The sequence below is a fragment of the Numenius arquata genome, chromosome 12, assembly GCF_964106895.1.
Source record: "Numenius arquata chromosome 12, bNumArq3.hap1.1, whole genome shotgun sequence".
Lineage (NCBI taxonomy): Eukaryota > Metazoa > Chordata > Aves > Charadriiformes > Scolopacidae > Numenius > Numenius arquata.
The window spans coordinates 34,506,529-34,526,590 of record NC_133587.1 but is presented as its reverse complement, the minus strand read 5'-3'; the positions used below and the strand labels follow the sequence as shown (position 1 = coordinate 34,526,590).

Below are 20,062 nucleotides of genomic sequence, written 5' to 3'. Positions count from 1 at the left end.
GCCTGTAGCATTTGCTGGCAGAAAGAAGATAACCATGAGTGACTCAATTCATTTTTTTTCAAAGATATTCCAAAATATAATTATGGTTATGTATCTGCTCTGAATAGCCTTTGAATATTTAAATATTGAGAAAATTGATGGCAGACTGAAAGGCTTACAGAACTCACCATAGGAATAGTTCATCAGAGGAATGAGGCTCTGACAAATAACATGCTGTCCTCTACATATTATATCTACTTCTTTTCTATCAATCTGAGAGATGCATTTTCTTGTTTTTCTTGGTGCAGAGTGGAATAGAAAAGTTGTGTGAAGCTTATAATGGAGAATATAAAGGCTATTCTATTAGACAGGTCGAAGTGATACATAAAGGCATGAAGGTGGAGAAACGGAGAAGAGCTATGACACTGATAATACCATTTTACAATTTCTTTTACCAGTTGGAGATTGTTTTCAGTCTCAGAAAACTCCCAGAAATTAGGCAAAACCAACAGACAGTACTGCCTTTCCTAACTGCCTAACGAAAACATTGCACACCTAGTACTATTCTTCAGCACAATCATCCATACCTTTACAACCCCATTTGGTTACCTTTGATTATAGTACCCCTGGAGACCACTCAGAAGCTTCTGCAAAATATGGCTGCCCACTTGTCCAGTGCTGAGACCAGCATCGTACTAATTTTCAAGAGCAATTAAAGATGCTGATTTTAATAATCAAATAGAAAATGTTTTACATAATGCATTCCTAAATGACTATTCTTTCTCACATGGGCTGTAATGTCTGTAAATTTGTAAAGTGCTTTGAATTTTTTTAATATGACTGGTGATAGCAAAAATTAAGTTAGCATTACATTATTCTCAGCTGTTTGATTCGGAAAAGTGTAAAACCGATGTGTTTTCTAAATATCTGAGCAATCACATAACAGTTAAAACCATCTTATCATTGTACGTCATGGAAAATACATACCTGAAAAGGCAAAGAATTATACTTCCTGTTGTAAGAGCAATCAGGGATACACTGTGTCCAAGAGTATAAATTGCCTTCACCCTTACGTAGAAGTTGACCTGCACAGAAAAATATATATGCAGAAACCACTTACTGATATGTAAAATTGACTGTGAAATAATATAATTTTCCATTAAATAGCTCTGAAGGCTAAATAAATAGCATTATTTTCACTCTTTGCTCTACAGTACATGATGAGAATGTTTTGTCTTTATTCCAACGTATTTTTGTAATGGAAAATCTCAAGCCAATTGATCTCAGTAGAAAATTCAGCCTCAGGAACTCAAAACTTAGACAAGACTTAGCTGGTACAATTTCAGCTGATTACTCCATGTCAATGAGGTCAAAGATAGTGTCAGATTCATCAACTTCCATAAACACAATCAAACTGGGAAGAATGAGCCACAGTTTGAAAGAATGGATTATCTCTGAAAGAGAGAATCTCTCTCAGTCCTTCTGCTCCAGTGTACTTCGTTATGCATTTATACATGAGTTTAATTTTAAAGACACATTTAAGTCTCATTAATTTCCTAATCTAAATGTTCAAATACTTTATTAAATTGTGACCCAAACAACCCTTTCTCTCTTTAGTAAAGTTATTTGCTAAAACTTGGAAAGGAAATTTTTCAACAGAGGAAAAACAGACTGAAGTGCACAGTTTGCTGATTAACTGCAGTTATCTGTAAATTTACCAGTAACATACTACATTAAACCCTATTTTGAATTACATCAAGAAAAATAATGCTAAATACTCTCAGAATTAAGCCGCTTCTTCATTTATGCCTACAATAGTTATTAGACTGACATTGTTTTCCACTGAAGTTAGATAAAATGTTAAGCTTGTAAAGTTTTTTACTAAGTTATGAAATTAAAGGTTTTAATAGCAGTGTAGAATGTGCTATGTATAAAAGACAGAATTTCAGTATTTAGTGCACATGGTTATATCACCTTCTCAAACAATGTTTGTAAAAAGTAGCAAGGAAGCAATACTTTTAAATAAACTAAGATGGCAAAAAGAAAAGCAAATCACTTACTATATTTATTTTTATATCATATAAAAGGCCAAGTGAAGAGGTAACTTTAGCAATCCCAATTCATGATGAAATGAGTTGGACATTCACTTAGCAAATATTGCACAGATATGGAAGAGACTAAACGAAATGCTAAATGAAGAATCTTTACACAATCTTGGGTTGCAAACATAGTGTAAAGCTTAGAAATGGTGCACAGCGATTCCACAACATGTTCCATTTGTTATCAACTTGTTTGCATTTGCAGACCCCACTAAAACACGTTTCTACTGAGTGTACAAATGGTCTCTAAATCAAAAACTCAACATCTACTGTGTAAATTTGCAAAAGAAGTTGCAATGACAATGAATCTCCATCGTTTCATTAGAGTAGTTTAATTTCTTTTTAAACTCATAAGTCTCTTTTTTCTCTCATCCTTCTCTCCCTAAAGGGAGATGCTCTCACTTCTCTGAAGGGGAGAGAAGTAAAAAAAGTAAAGAGCATCTGTTGTTTGTTTTAGTGGCCACCCCAGCTCAAACCACAACAACCACCAGGACTCCAAGGTCCCTCTCTGCAGAGCTGCTTTCAAGCAGGTCAGCCCCTAACCTGTACTGGTGCATGGGGTTATTCCTCCCCAGATGCAGAACCCTACACTTGCCCTTATTGAATTTCATTAGGCTCCTCACCAGCCAACTCTCCAGCCTGTCCAGGTCTCGCTGTATGGTGGCACAGCCTTCTGGTGTGTCAGCCACTCCTCCCAGTTTTGTGTCATCAGCAAACTTGCTGAAGGTACACTCTGTCCCCTCATCCAGGTCACTGATTACTATATTGAACAAGACCAGACCCAGCACTGACTCCTGGGGAATACCAATAGTTATAGGCCTCCAACTGGACTCTGCGCCCCTGATCACATCTCTCTGAGCTCTGCCATTGAGCCAGTTCTCAATCCATCTCACTGTCCACTCATCTAACCCGCACTTCCTAAGTTAACCTTAGTACCCAGGACACCTGCATGGCAGATGTGACAAAGGGCCTCTTTGCTGGAATGGCAGTGACGAGTCAAACACCACTAGATACCTGTGCTTGGGCCATCACATCAAGCCCTGTTTCCACACACTGATGATTAGACACCTACATCTCAGGTAAATACCCCACTTCCGAAACTTTGATTCGCAAGTTAAATTTCAGCCTTTCAGGTTTTAAAATATGTGGTAACTATGTGAATGTAAATGACTGGAAAGAATTTGATGTGGTTGACTGTGTTGGCACAGACATGATTGAGAGACCCAAGAAATTTGTTCCAGCACCTACTCTGACGTTCTGAACACAGACAGCCAAGTCAGTGCCCACCAGATAAGAAAACCTGATGCACAGGGTGAAATGTTTCACATTCGTCTTCTACTCTGAATGAGTAAGAACAAATCTCTTGTATTCTGATCACTTCTTCTGATGCAATTATTTTCAATTCAACAAGTTCACTGCTTATAAAACAACCACCACTTTTGTTATCATATAATCCCCTCACCTATGTATTGCATTTTTATGATGTTAATAATGCTTTAAAAGGCCCACCCATACCAGATGTAGCCAGAGTTTGTATATTCTCCTAATTTTTGTCTTGCCTTGGAAGTTTTTGTTTAGGAAATATGTAAATTGTTTGGTGCCAGGTATATCAAATTTATATCTATGTTTAGTCTGCATTGCCTTTGCTGACTTTTTCCATATTTTTGCCCATCTTCATTTCAGAATGATTGCCCTGCTCCTACATTCTTTTCCTTCCCCCACTCCTGTCCTAGACAGAGCACCCATTATACTTTCACAAATTAAGAATACAAAATCAACTGATTTACAGACTCTAACAATCCACGCTTATTATAGTATTTAGATGGCATGCGTTAAGATTTTCATAGGAATGATTCTGGACCAGAAGTCATTATTGGGAAATTGCAGTCAGACCAATGATCCCATGGGAAAGCCTTGATTCTGCTTATATGTTCTGCATTGCTTCATGTCAAGAACAATTTGAACTCAATATGTGTTTTACTTCCCCTTTTCTTGGAATCCATTACACTGAGTAAAAACACTGAAATTTATCTGGTTTATGTAATTCAACTATATTTTCATTTTTTTGTGGAATTTTTTTTTTTGAGATCTCTATAATGTTAATTTTAGGATAGCCATTTTGCCTTCCTGTAAATGTTTTCCATGCTCAGGAAAGCACAGCCCCTCTTTACCTCCTCAGAACAAGTTAGAATAAAGTGCAGGACAGTACAGTAAAGAAACAGATGCACTAATAGCTACTGATTTTTTGCAAGGATGAGGCCATCTGAGCTAGGTATCAAGATTCATTTAATAACCAATGAATAGAAGCAGCATGTCACCCTAAGACAGGCATCTAAATAAATTTAGAAGGATAGTGAAGCAAAAACATCTACTTATTCTTCATTAAGTATGAATGGAACCTAGAGAGACTAGTGCAGATACAGATGACAGACGTCTAAAGTTAGACAACATGACTCTGTCCCAGGAGCTTCTCCACTGATTTGGTCAGCTTTCCATCGGGCAGTAAAAGCACTACAACAGTTTGGTTTTTATTTCCATTAAGATTTTTTTCCTTTATTCTTTTTTTTCATCTTGTTTTGAAGGCCAACATTTGAAGTCTGGCATTTGTTTTACTTTTATTTGGAATTCCAAATTTCCAACTGAGGTCCTACTCTCAAGGGATTTCTGATACCACAAGTCTATTTTCTCAGTAATAATATTATGAAGAAAAACTACAACATATTCTTTTAAAACCTTTCAAATAACTACTGATGACTAGGTGAAATGAATAAGGTAATACTCACTTAGCTTAATACATTTAACAGTGGGATATAATCTTTCTAAAAGGTAGGCAACTCAACAGAATTACTCATTGTCTCCCAAGATGGGGGGAGTCAATGGAGAAGAACACTCTTGTACACTATGATTCATGTGATTCGTTGTGGCAATTCAAAGAAATTAGGATGATATAATTTCCACCCAGGCTCCAAAGACTAGATCTCCTTTGACTGTAGAGAAGGCTTACGCTGTCTGGATTAAATGTAGATGAGTGCATTGTACAATCTAGTCAGATGAAATTCATCTGACTTGTAATTCTAGTCATGCAAAAGTACTTATTTTTTGCTTACTTTTCAAAAATCCCAGGTTTGTGATGTGTCCTTACATTAGCAGCCATCATACTGTTACTGGTAACTGCACACAGTCCTAGTGAATCTGTAACATAACAAGCGTGTATCTCAAAGCTGCTGAAGACTCATGAAAAAACCCACAGTAGTGCTTGGTACAGAGAAATGACATGGAAGGGAGTGAGGAGGCATTTTTGAAGGGTAATTTACTAAAAGGTCAGGTGTCAGAAGCTATTGATTAAGCTATGCTTTAAATACTGTTTCCCCATGGAAATATAAAAAAGTTGTGGATTTTAATCTTGTGTTGCACCATTCTCATAATAGATAGGGGCTCTAATATGTATGTACAGCACACAGATGACGTATACTTTAGAAGTCAGTTAGAAATTAAGGCAATTCAAGTAAACCTAATTTAAATAAAATTAAATAAAATGTTCATCAATTCAGCTTACTTCAAAACCACATAGTTAAACTTATTAAAGTTTTCAGGTAGCCAGAGTTTCAGCCTCACTCTTTTTAATCATTTCTTCTGTTGTAATTTACGTTCATTGAAAGCAAGACACTGCTCAAAAGGAGCTGTCATTCTCACCAGACGTAAAGCGAGCACAGAGAGAGCACAGAGCATGTAGTGAGCACAGCTCCAATTCTAGCTGCTGTAAACCGCAGATGTTATTTTTGTTCAGAATATCTGTGCTTGTCTCCTAAAGGATAACTTGCAGAAGACAGTAGTGCAGAATGATTATATAGTATGTAAAAGAAAACAATATATTTATTTTAATCTTGTTTTTTAATAGCATCTCTGCGTTGCATTTGTTTGAGGAAAAGTTTTGATAAAAGCAATAATGGCTAAAAGCCCTTCTCTAACACATTTTTTTGTCTTATAATCTATGTCCTAGATCCATGTCTCCCCTTAGTGCATCACCATATAACTTACCCTCTAATTCCTGAGATGTGAATCTAAAGTCAAGTAGGTAGAAGGAGAGAGAAACAATATCACTGAGAGGTATTTTTTGCCTGATGGACTCCTTCCCTTATGAACAAAATACTATCTGCTGTTTTTACCAATAAAGTACACTGCATAAAGTTCCTGACTGAGTTGTCTGTAATAATGCCTCCACAATGTCCCGGAGAATTTATATCTAATTCATAACCCTACGGTGCTCATGGTTAAGTGGAAAAAATGTTCCTTGCGGGTCTGCTCTTGACTGGCCTGGATAGACTATGATCTGCCATCATGCTGCTAAGTTAACTGACTTTGGAGGCTCTCAGTTTGCAAAAGCATCTAATAAACAGACAAAAGGAATAACATATGAAGGAAAAAAATTAAGGATGTTATTTTAAAAAATTATTCATAAACATTCGGACAGAAGGAAAGCAGCTTAAATGGATTTGCAGGCAGTCTCAAAATTCAACACAAATTTATCTAACAGCACTTCTGAGATTATTTTTCTGTGTAAGGAGTAAATTTTGAAAGTCTGTAGTAAAAGCACCTGCCAAAGGGAATAGTGAATAGTCTAGAAATCCCCTGAAGGCAGTAAAGGATTCCCACTAGAGACATCCTTTACTCCAGTTCTCTCATGCTTCAGCTATTATCAACTTGCAGTCCTTGAGAGAGCATCTAAAGGCCAACTCTGTAGCACTGAAAGGAAATACAGGAGCCATTATATTTACATTCTCCCAAGAGTCATACCCTCTCTATATAAGCCATATATCACCTCTTGAAGTAGGAACTATGCCAGATATATTCACTAAGTTCATAGAATTGAAAGTTGAAGGTCAGTTTTTGAAGGCATTATAAAACCCCATTATTCAAGTTGGGAGCTGGACTGTTTGTCTAATAACTCCAACTGTGGATGTGGATGCATAAATTGCATTCAACTGCATAAACTTACCAAAACTGTTGCTGTCTATAAACAAACTCACATGGCAGGTGTTGATAGCACAGAACTGAAAATATTACTTTAAATATTCTTCAGGCACTAGACTATATAATAAGAGAGTGTTTTGCACTCTGGCATAAAGAGAGTAGCTGTGGTTCAAACAGCATTGGGTTGATGGAAACATGCCCAACAAAAAAGTTGGACTTATTTCTTTTTCTTATTATTCTATACCATCTTGAAAAATCTGTCTAGATTTGATTGCAGAAAAACTCCATTGACTGACTCTTGTAAAATTGGACTCATTTTACTTGTATCTGATTTCAGAATTCTTAAATGAAGGAAAAAAAGGTGAAACTCTATATGAACTTTCTAACAAAACTTCAGTTGTCCAGCCACACTGATGTAACTGCGCCTCTAATTTAGCCTCTAGCTATGTACTCTGAGCTTCACAGTAACTGTCAGGCAGCCTGGATGTAAAATTACTCCTGTCACTTCTACCCACTAGGGAGAAGAGGAAAGGTTGTCTTCCTCCTGAAAAAACCACATTATTTAAAATAATGTTTCTGGCATTCTGTACAGATGCATGACCCCTACACCACTAAAACCAAAACAAGAATCCTGTGTACTTTTAGTCCAGCATAACAGCTGTCCCTGTCAGCAGGACTGAATCTATCTGCTGGCTATTCATCTGCCAAACGGACGAACATGGAATAGCTACATGGAGGGATAAATCAGGGTTGAAGCTGATCTGCCAAGAGTATTTTAGCATTACCTTAATACCGACCATGGTCATTTTGTTCAAACTAAGTACAAGCAAATAGAAACAATTACACAATTGAAATTATTGTATCATACAACACAGATTTTCAATTATTCTCTATTCTACACTTGAAATTGTGGCTAGTGAGTTCACTTCTTTCTTTCAGGCCATTTTACTGCTCTAGCATTAGGATGGGTAAATGTTTAAAAATTTTCTACTGACCAAAAAACAAACTAAAACTATTGCAAAGCTAAGTAAACACTACTACATTTTGAATCCATTACATCAAAAATTATAAATATGTAAATTCAGGTGTTATGATTTCCAAAAGGAAGCAAAAATTTTAGATGATTAGCATGAAGCACTTTACCAGACCCAGCATCAAAGAGGATTCAATCATACTGCTACTTGAATTTCCTGTATGAGCGGAAATAGAAGTGTCTTGATTTGCCTGTAAGACCTCTATAACTCCTAGTGACTGAACAAAAAAATTAGCAAATGGTGTTCTGAAATTCTATGTTTATTAAATATACATACAACCCCCATAAAGACAAAGGATTAAGTTCTGCATTGTGTTGTGGCAGTTGAAAACCAGGAAATTACTTTAGATTAATATTGACTCAGTTACAGCTATTAAGTATTTGTCACTACCCTGTATTTTACATAGGACCATTTAGAAACAAACTCCTTATACTGTATTGCTGCAAAAGAAACAGGCAAAGCAATTCCAAATGTGATGGCACATAAAAATCAATTTCTTTCATGTAAGATGGGCATATTTCTTATTTATATATGGGCATATATTTCTTATTTACTGTTCTGTGTGAACCATAATTAGCCAGTTCTCAATTAAACTTCAGCTTTAATCTCTGGACTTAATAAAAAAATTGAAAGATTAGCAGGAGTAAAATGAGTGCAAAGAGGCATGGACTGACCAAAACAGAATTTAAAACTAAATTAAAATTTTAAAAGATTTTAACACAGACTAAATATCAAAACCCATTTAGGTTTTGTAAATGTATTCAAAGCATAAATAGATGCAAGTCATGCATACGAAACTGAAATGCCATTATGAAATAGAAATTGAAATAGCATGAAATTTTCTGCATGTCTAACAAAAATAGTACTTTTGCAACAGTACTAAGAACAGCTGGCCTCTGCAAAATATTCACATGATTATCTGAGCAATACTGATTCAAAAACTGAAATCCAATAATTTACTTTTAAAGTTTTGAGGAAAATATTAAAATTACAGTCACTAAACTAAACTCAATAGGTAGTTAGGCGCAGCAAAAATCAGTGGTTTATGATTTTCAGAACAATTTTATGGAAACGTTTACAGAATCTGTAACTGCTTTCTAGACTACAAAAACCTAATCCTAAAATATTTCCCTTTTTCCTTATTTTTGTGGCTACCTAACATTAACAGGTTTTAAAAAAGCACAAAAAACCACATGTATAAAAATAAATTGGATTAGTACAAGTTTGTGTAATTAGTGTTATCTTCAATACACTTTTTTGTAAAATCTATTCTTACACAAACTTGTGTTTTGTTTTCTTAGAGCAGACACCTTTTTCTGCTAATGTTTCCTTTAAAGTTTGTTTTATGTTATTTCTACTAAGGTCAGGAGACAGCAGTCTTCTGTTTATTTACAGAATAGACATAGCACAGAAGTTTCCCAGGCAAAGTTGACAGTTACCCAGTGGATCTTTCAACCTCTGCCTTGGTTTGGAAGGACCTCTAGGGGTGAGAGGGTAATTCAGTGCTGAAGGACAAAACGCTCTGAAGAAAGTTTAGGGCTTGATTTTTTGTCCGAAGGAGTTTTGCTATTGACCAGATGTCACCCTTAACATAAAAGAAAAACACGCACCTCTTTATTCATTTAAAGGAAAGTATAATTGATCACTACTAAAGTATTTATGATCATTATCATCCCAAGTGGCTCTTCATTTTATTTATTCTGTGGGCTAGTATATTCCTGCAACACTGTATGTAAGAGAGTTTAGCATTCACAGAAATGACTACTTACAAGTATATTAAAATTTGGTTTTACGCTTTCATGATACATGTGTCAGAGTACATTCCACAATATCCAAATATTCATACTAGAAGAACATATCAGAAAATCTTAAACTGTACAAACACTGTGAAATCAGAACTGGGCCCAGCAAATTAGTTCAGTGCTTTAGAAAGACTGAAATGAGCAAATGCAAATAGAAGTGGAATAAAGAAACCTAGTTCTTTGCTTTTGCAAAATGAACTTCAATAACAGAGTAGCCATTTCTAAAGTCTTCTAGTAGTTACTTACAAGAGAATAAATATAAACTGAGATAAAGAGATGGATTACATGTTGTGGACAATTTACTTTTTTCTTATTGGGCACTTCAACACTTTTTTAAATGGTCCAGAGCAGAAGAGAACTTACCAAAACATATATATAGTAAAATTGGTATTCTTTATGGTATTTAATAATCTTTATGCAAGTAATTAATGATATCCCTTTTCTGATATGTTTCTCCTTCAATTCACCTTAAGCCTAAACATCACCCAAAAAAGATGGGACCAGTATTGCCTTAAGTATCTCTTAATAATAGTAGCATCACTAAGTAATGAAAAATGCAGAATGCAAAGTAAATAAATATAGCATGACTTATAGGTACACAGAAAAAGCATTGGTAGATGGCTGCCCTGCATTATGTTTTGTTGAGAGGGAAGGTTTCAATTTATACTCAATACAAGCAACCCATTAGTCCAGTGCAGTGATCCACTTCACAGACAGTACTAATGCATCTGTTTTCTAAAGGTAGCTACAGACATTTAAGACAGTGTTTGTTTGTGTCAGTCCCGACCTCACTGGCTTCACTCCACTTGGCTTGGGTGGTGCATCTGCATCCGGTGGTGGGGAGCACACCCAGGATGTTATCTGTGACAGCAGCCTAAGAGTGAATGCTTCAGGAAACTGGCCAAATAGGGGAATACTTCTTCCACAGATAATGCTTCTACTTTTGCACAAACTGCAACAATATCACCCCATTTAACAGCCCTGAGCATCTTCCTACGAATTTGTCTTTGTATGACCCTGTGCATTCAAATCACATAGCCTGTAACTTGTATGTATTGGTATTTGTGTGATCTAACAAACCTCAGGCCAATTCACACTAAGATTAGACAACTATATGAACTGACCCAGTCATTATTTTAAGTAAAGTGGACACATTTCAGTCCTTTACATGCACCAGGCATCTTGCCGTATATTAATAATGTTGACAGAGAGTTTAATACCCTCTGAGGACAGCTAGGACACATCTCTAGCTTGTTCTGTCTCGACAGAAGATGTCAAAATATATCCACATGAAAGGAAAGACTGTGGTGAGGCTTAGATTGGGTTAACACACCTTGACATGTGTTTCCAGCATGGTCAGATAAAGCTATTCATTTTCCCATTGTGCTGCCATGACCTCAACAGAAATATAAAAGGGAAAAAAAAAGACACTTATTTGATGAATCTAAACCTTGAAGGTTAGCAGTAACTAGTTCACTTATAGGAAAGAGACTGGAAATATACACTAAAGCTTTAGATCTACAGTTTGACGTGATAACAACATACAGATAGTTTGTTCAGACACTTTTATAGTTGTCAAATTGATTGCCTATAAATACAGAGAGGAGCACTAAAGAATACTAACAGAAGACCTAACATAAAATAAAACATTCTATTCAAGGGTGCTGTATCAGGAACTTAGAGTTAATTTCAAAATGTTAAGCAAATAGCTTCTTTTTATGGAACCTGCTAATATAGCATTTGACATGGCATAAAAATTGAACATTTTAACTCTGAGTAAAATCAATGCAAACTGTAGAAGCTGACAAGTTCTTTCACACCCTGAACAATATCAGTCAACTTGGCAGAGAAATAACAGATGACGTGCTTGTGGTATTTTTAAATAAGCTTTCTCATTTCAGTGCATTTTCAGCATAAAAATTTGGTACCTATTCATAAATTGCCTGTTGAATATTTGCTCACCAAACTCTGTCATTTAAACCTTTTCTAGAATATTCAAAACTACCCAAAATAGATGCACATCTGGATATATATGTCTGCATGTATGCATATACATAAAGAAAAAACATGTATAGAAATAAGACCCTTTGAAGTGAAGATACAAGTCCGTATCCTAAAAGACAGCAAAAAAAAAAAAAAAAAAAAAAAAAAGAGGAATAAATACTTAATTAGATCTATAATGGAAATTCATTCAGCAGTGAAGATGCAGGCACCAAACTGACACCAGAGACAGTTTCTACCTACTCCTTTACCATTGTCTTCAGAGACAGCATACAGAAGAAAATTTAAAACTTATCATAAGAAAAGTATTTTGCCACCTTCCCTAAGATATGATGTCCTTAGTTACTGTAACTTCAAGGGCAACCTCGCACATCACCTACAAAGATATTGTTGCATGGTATTTTTGTGTACAAAATATTTCGTATCCATATACTTAGGATTTAATTTTTATTCTTTTTGTTCAAGTTCTAGGTCAAATAAAAATGAACTGCACTGATTTATGTTGTGTAAAGATTTTTTGTTTTGAGGTGCTACCACTGAGCGCTAAGATCCGAATTCAAGAAAACATCTTTCCGTGTAACAGTTGTCTGATGCAGAACCTTAAATGCCTCCTGAAATCTCACAACTGAATGATACTTGCATTTTTTATATTGTCTCTCACGAAGAGATGGATTTAAAACATGCTTTTCTGTTACCCTTTTCAGATTTTTTTCCTCGTAATTTTTGTGCTTTCTTCAACTACAAAATATGTAATATTTGCACAGGAACATCTTATATTCTGACAAGCCAGCACTGTTGTATCCACTTTTTGACCTGTCAACTTTAAGGTTAGAAAACAATTACTGTCTTATCCCACTGAAATGACCAGTTTATGATCCTCAGCCAAAGAATATTGCTTGAGCAATGACACTGGTACTTAAGAAAAAAAGACAGAGCCCTTGAGCTATGTTGCTTGAAATGCAATCAGTACTTGCATTCCCCTTTCCCTCCCTGCAACATGCATTTGTTCTGTATACTATCTATATTACATATCTATGATATTCTATCTATCTATTGTACTTCTGTTAATAATTTTTTCAGTACCTATTCTCCACATCTCTCTGCTGGTTTTCATCCTCACTGGTTTATTATTTGCTCCTTTCCAGGCTTTTGTAAATGTTGCTACTACTTCCTATTTCCAGCTTCTCGAGGGTCATTCCTGCAAGTATAGTTAACTTGCATGTCATTCTTCTCCTTCAAATTACTAATGAATATGTCAAACAAGAACAGCTTTTCTATTATACTAGTTCATCTGCTAATTAAGTACTTCTCACTACTTGAACTGTTATCTTTTATTAATTTGAATTTTTAAGTATTGACCCATTTTCACTCCACATGACAATGTCTGCGTTAAATGACACTGTTTTAAAATGGCTGTTTTAGCAGTAATATATGTGCGTCCCCAAACTGTCAGACAACACCAATGTTTTAGAATCTGTCCTCAGAGAAGTTGGGAAAACAACATACCCTATCCATTTTCTTCGGAAGTATTTAAAAGACATGTAGATGTAGTGCTGAGGGACATGGTTTAGTAGTAACTTGGCAGTGCTATGATAATGGTTGGACTTGATGATCTTAAAGGTCTCTTCCAACCATAACGATTCTATGATTCTACTCTATTCTATTCTATTCTATTCTATTCTATTCTATTCTATTCTATTCTATTCTCAACTACAGTAATGGATGGGCTTTTAAATACAGAGAGATGGCAAGAACTGCATGTCTTAGCTAGAATCATGCACATCTCTGCAAACCAGACATAACAGGTCTGCTAGAGCTATTCCACACATACTGAAATCCAGAAAACCTCACCACCCAAGTATCTTTACTCATGAGAGGACTTCATCTGTTCATGACAACAAGAGTTTAACTGACACTACAAGTGCATCCCTGTAAACAAAATCTTGCTCTTTTACCCTCAGCAGAAAAACAAATAGAAAATAGGTACAACGTTTTGGAAATAGTACTTCCCTTAACAAAAAGAACAAGAAATAGGATCTGCAAAGTGAACAAATTCATTTTTCCAGGTACCTTAGTAGCTTTTTGAACCACTTCTAACTGCTAACACAATGTAAAGTTCAATATAAATTTGCAATAATTCCAATGACCTAAATTCATTCTATTTTACTTATAACTTAAGCACATACCAGCAATCATATGGTGCATGTATTATTAGCAGATTATCACAGTATTAGGATTTGTTATAATAGAAATAGTTCTAGAAATAGTTATAATAGAAATGTTCTAGAAATAACACAATGAAAAACATACTGTGCATAAGCCCAGTAACACTGCAACATTAGAAATACAGATGTATTACTGCAATTACCAACTGTTGATAGCCTTGAGTTTCAAAGTCACTGAATTCTACATTTCTGATTTTATCTTATATGACATCTGCAATCCAAGCACATGGCAACAATGCCTCCAAAAATTACTACGATTTCCATTAATTCTGATAAAGTAAAACGGGAATTATTTAGAAGCAGAGTATGTCTGATAGCTGTATTGAACACCGGCATCTAAGTGGATAGAAAAAGTATTTTTCCTACCTTATAATCATCCTCATAGTCATTATATCCACAAGTACTTAAGATGTCAGGAAAAATATCTGACCATCCATTACTCGTACAATTTTTGCTAATATTTCCTGTAAAGCAAAATTTGAGAGTTTAAATTAGAAAGATTCAAAAGTCTCCTCATCAATGAATCTTTAGACAATCTAACTTTGTCATTCCCTGTTAACATGCTGTATTTCTTAGTACTCCTGTTAGAGCAACCCAGCCATTTCCTCTCACGTGCTTTTCATTCATATTACTTTGGCTTTTACTCTTCCTCTGAATTGCCTTCGCACTAAAGAAAAACAAAACTAATTCCAAGCTGCAATGGCAGGCTTCAGCTTTGCTATAACAGCTATTTCTGTTACATCTGCAAAACCCTGTAATATTTTGCTGTTTTATCTAAAGTATTCTGGAGGGAGTCTTTCAGCTCATTCTCTAAAGGGGATAATTTGTAGGTAAAGTAATTTGACAGAAAAGTAATTGAAGTGAAAGTTGTTCTAACCTATTTAAGCTTTTCTGAGAACATAATGCCAAATGATCTACTGAAGAGTTATAAAATCTCTTAGATATTATGGTGATGAATTACTGCTACAGTAAATGTTGGTAGAGTTGGTAATGCACTTTAAAGGTCAAAATATGTGATCGGTTGAAGAACAAGGAAATAAATATGCATGCTGAATCTCACTCTTTCAACCAATCACTGAAATGACGTAGCACTAGGAATGTACAGGAGATGTGCAAGTATGGTTGGAAAGGAATTTTGAACACCTATTAATTTCAGAAAGGATCTTTTGGTTGGAACTGAGCAAAGAAGTTGACTCTTTTCCCAGATGAAGTCATGCAGATTAGATGGGGGCAACCCATGATTCTACTCCTTAATCTAATTAATACGAACTAATGTTCATGCAATATGGAACTGCTTCAATAGGAGAAAACTGAAGAGCCTGATGTCAGAATAAAGCATAGTCATTAAAATTATTATAACTTACTCTTACAATGTTAAATCATAAGTAACTTCCTCTGACTTTCTTACAGCAATTTTTATATCCATGATACTTCAAATCTGTAACAACACACTCGTCTTTAACTTACTTAAAGATGCCTGGTTTTCACCACACAAGAATAAATTTATGTGTTACAGATCAGCTTTGGCCAAGAATGACCAAAAGTGTTTATATACACTCCAAACTAAAGCTTTTGTGATTTTTATCTTGCTGATTGGTTACTGGAATTTCTTCTTTGCATAGTGTCTTCAGTGGAAAGCTGTAAATATCCTTCAAATGGTTGACCAACCAATAACCAAATCTTTCTAGCTTATAACAAGGCCTTGACCTGAAACCACAGTGTCTCCTCAAACAACAGGGCCACTTCTGCTATTTGGCACAGACACGGAATTTTTTAAAGAAAATGTAACCTATTTATACACTCTGAAGAGTCATCACTTTAAAAGTACATCAACTTCTCTGACTAGGCAGAGCAGAGGAATGTGCTAACAGAATCACAAATTACGTCAAAGCCAGCTTTTGCAAGAAAAAGACTGTTGGGTTTTAGACTCTATCTACTCAAGATGCTGAAGTATTTTCTACTATAAGTACTGTTAAGACCTTCTAACTTAAAGACAGTTAGGCAACGTTCTGTGGAAAACATTTTTTATTTCTATACCATCGTTCCATGCAATTAAGTATTTCAGACAGCAACGTCATTTAAAACCTATAACTTGACACAGACATTTGAATAAAAAATTCACAGAATAACTTTCTGCTAGTCATATACTCACATCATTATATACAATAAAGAAAAAACATTACAGGTTAAAATGATTGCTTTTACAGTAGAAAGTCATTTAATATGTCAATTAATTATGTGGTATGCCTAAACTGTAACCTTGACCATCACAGAAGAAATTAAGAGCCAGTTCTCCAAAAGTTGTAAAGATGAGAAGACAACTGTTTTTTTTTTTAATTCACAAATTAAATTAAGAAATCTTTTAAAGAATTGATGTTATTTAAAAGCCTACTTATGATTTGGAGTACTTCCATAAAAAATAAGGATCACCTTGTAGTAGAATTTTAATTCCTCTTAAACCCTGAAAAACGTAAAACATACATCTCAGAAATCTGGCTAAATAAAGCTAAAAAAAGCGTTATATTTCTTGTTTAAAAATATTTTTATAATTTCCTGATGTAAGAATCAAGTGAATTTGAAATGTGCTGTCTGTGAATTTAATAAATTATATATTGCTGAGCATAAATGAATTTTTAAGGTGCTGAGATACTTAGATCGTAATAGAATCAACCATGCAAGATGTTTGCTGTCTTATATCTGAAGGAAGAAATTACAGAAAGACGAGATTAAAAAATCCTCTTAATTGAACCTCTAAAAACCCACCCTGTTTGTTTCACAAGAAAGAAGTAAACAGGTAGCTATGAAAAAAGCTGGATTGGGGAAAATTATAGCAAACTATAAAAAGGAAGTGATCCTTCAGCCTTGATGATGCTATACCCAAGTGAGATGGAGTTGTAATACATTGTGAAGGTTTCAGACTTAAATATTTATTGCAGTTGTTTTATAGGAAAATTAAAATGTTATTGTAATATTGTAATATATACGTTAAATATCAAACATTCAAACTCCAGAGAGAGCATGCATGCTTTAGCTTTTGGCAAATAGACAGAAGCAGTGTGATTTAAATCAGATTTTAGATTTTTGATATTTATAAGTTTGTCTTGACTCATGACAACACTTTAATATCTTTCTTTGAGTCATCTAAATACTTTTACAGATTTCACAAGATTTAGTGAAGATTACACATACTTTTCCCTTTATAAACTGTTTAGACTGTCCATGATATACTAATCAAGATTCACCAGCTCTAGGAATGAAAACCTTTGCTCATCTGTAGATTGTTTTAGTTATCTGTTTTTTACAGGAACAAGAGTTTTGAGAATAAAGGTATTTTAGTCATACCCCAAGTTAGCCTCTATGTTAAAAGTAATATTGTTAAAAAGCTCTCCACTGAGACCTCAAAAGCAGAATTAAATCACTGTGATGTTTTGCATCTTTCACCAGCTATTCATGACAAAGGTTTCTCACCTGAGCAAAGGGGATAAGATTTTTCCTGCTGCATTTTGGGATACATATGTGAAATTCTATCTGTGCATCCTCTATTTTTGAAACCACACTAACAAGCCAAAGTGCAACATTAAACCACAGTATGATATATTGACAAGATGGTGCAAAAGACAGTAGACTTGAAACAGTTAAATGTTTCAGTGTTCTGAGGCACTGATGAGCTCTTTTCAAGTTCCATTAAAAAGCAGATTAAAGGTTTCATAATAACTACCTTAAATTGCAATAGTGATAATTTTTAGATATTATGTGTTAACATTGGCTCATTATTCTCATGAAGGCAAGGTAGAGCTCCCCTCCTAAGCACAGAAGGAACAAACTGCATGTGACCTGCTGGCAACTGTTAAAGATGTCAGTCAGGCTCAGCTGCCTTAATAACTAACATAAATAGGTCAAAAAGAGCAAGCAACGTCTTCAGCCTTGATGAGTGTCACTATATCAGAATGCATATTTTGTATCTGACTCAAAGAACACCATATGGACCACAAAGACAATTATTTGGTCTTTTCATGATGTATCAGGAAGAGCTCTTTTAAGAATCTATTATTTTAACTCTTTAAAAAGAAAATAAAAACCTTAAACTGCAATACACACACACCCTTTTTAGCATATTATGTTATAAAATACCAAAGAGAAGCCAGCAAAAAGACACCTTAAAATGAAATACCTGGTTTGCCAGAAAAAAGGCTAAATACTTTTGGACAAGGAACAGTGACAGTTTCTCCAATCTTTGCAGGACGCCAACAGGTGATGTTATCCCAAACTCCAACACATCCTGAAACAAAACCAGCAGTAACAGACTTGAAAGTTCAGTCTGGTCCATGTCACCCTTCTGTATTTATCGTATAAAGACTTGGCGGAAGCTTTTGATAAGTAGTTCAAGAAAGATTAGACACTTTCAAGAAAGTTGCAAAGATGGTATTTTGTATGAAAATGTTAAGGGAATCATAAGATTCTGTTAATTAACCAGCTTATTTTTAGGTCAGTTAATACATTGTTTGCAAAATGCCTTGTTAAAACTATGTTATTTTGACAGACCATGCTAAGAAAAGCTAAGAAAATGTTAAAAAAAGTAAAAGCAGTTCATTGGACTTAGCATCACAAATACAATGGGAGCGCACCCTGATTGGACAACTTTTGGAAAAAAGGGCATGGACTTACAGAATCATCTCTCCTAAACTAAGTAACAGAGATTTGAACAAAGAATGCTTCTGTATATTTATTTAAGGAAAGGCTGTCATAAATGTTACAGACGTTTTATAGTAGCACTAGTAACAAGTAATTATGGTTTTGCCCACACTGCTGTCTCTATAGATGTGACTAAAAAGCAGTACCTTGTGAATGAGAATAAATCTTCCTATAGCCTGCTAGGGGCACTTGGATCAAGCATGCTCTATTTGTTTAAAGGTGACTACCTACAATGCTCAGCGAAGGGTTATGAAGGTTTCTGAATATAAGCCTTATAAAGAATTATGAATACAAAGAAATAATGAAATGTTACTCATCTCAGTTCAAGTTCTCTCTCAAAAAAAAATGATCATGTGCAAAGTTCTGGGCATTTATGTCTTCAAATAAGGCAACTGACAATTTAAATCTGTAATTAACGCTAGAGAGAGAAACAAAACTTTTATCCTACCAGTAATATTAGAAAGTATGAGGGACAGTTTGTTCTCTTCAGTAGAGAACATGAAACTTGGAGAAGGAACTATTCACATCCATGTATAATACTACTCTTCAGAATATTTATAGTATTAGCAATTCACTATTCATTTACTCTGTGCTAGTGTGGTCAAAATCATGCCCAAAATCAAGCCACCTGAGTTAAATGAAGCTGGAAAAGGAATATTTCAAAGTTCTATATTTGTGTTAAACCATCTTAGTGCAATTAAACTTGGACAGCTTGTGTAGACTTAAAGTGCCTACTTTCAAAGTTTAAGTTACTTTCAAAGTACACGTAAACTAGGGAACCCAAGAGCGTGTTACAGAGCCCGCAGTTGGATTTGCCCCTCCGGGTATGTCCCAGCTGCAGCTTGAAGGAGAACCAGTGGCATAGCATTCCCCTGGGCTTTGCTTTTCTTTGGAAGACAACTAAGTGTGATATTTGGGAGGCAGCCTCTGTGCTGTACCAAGAATAGGGTTTGGAGGTTAAAAAAGAAGATGAGAGGAGGATTATGGGCTAAATTCTGCATTTGTTCACTAATTACATAAAGTCATTTTTATATAGTTTCCCAAGGACATGCTATTCTCCAGAGTCATCACTTGTTCATGGGGACTGGGTCTTTCTTCACTCTTCTTAGGATAATACAGCTCTAAATGCAGCATCTGTTCTATATTCAGAAAGATGATGCCAAAAATAAGGGCTTACTAGTGGGAACACTTCATGAAGATTATCTGTGTGTGTAGACAAAATGTAATGCCTTACTCTCCACTGCCTTGTATGCTGTATC

General features: G+C 35.0%; 1 protein-coding gene across 1 annotated transcript in view; it reads right to left on the bottom strand.

The window, feature by feature from the left end:
* VIPR2 (vasoactive intestinal peptide receptor 2) overlaps positions 1-20,062 on the bottom strand; it is a 57,122-nt gene that overhangs the window by 19,773 nt on the left and 17,287 nt on the right. The window contains exons 3-5 of the mRNA XM_074157011.1: positions 18,283-18,390; positions 14,478-14,575; positions 967-1,064 (exon numbers count right to left, since the gene is read on the bottom strand). Of these exons, the coding sequence (XP_074013112.1) occupies positions 967-1,064; positions 14,478-14,575; positions 18,283-18,390 (304 nt within the window). The remainder of the gene's footprint in view (positions 1-966; positions 1,065-14,477; positions 14,576-18,282; positions 18,391-20,062) is intronic.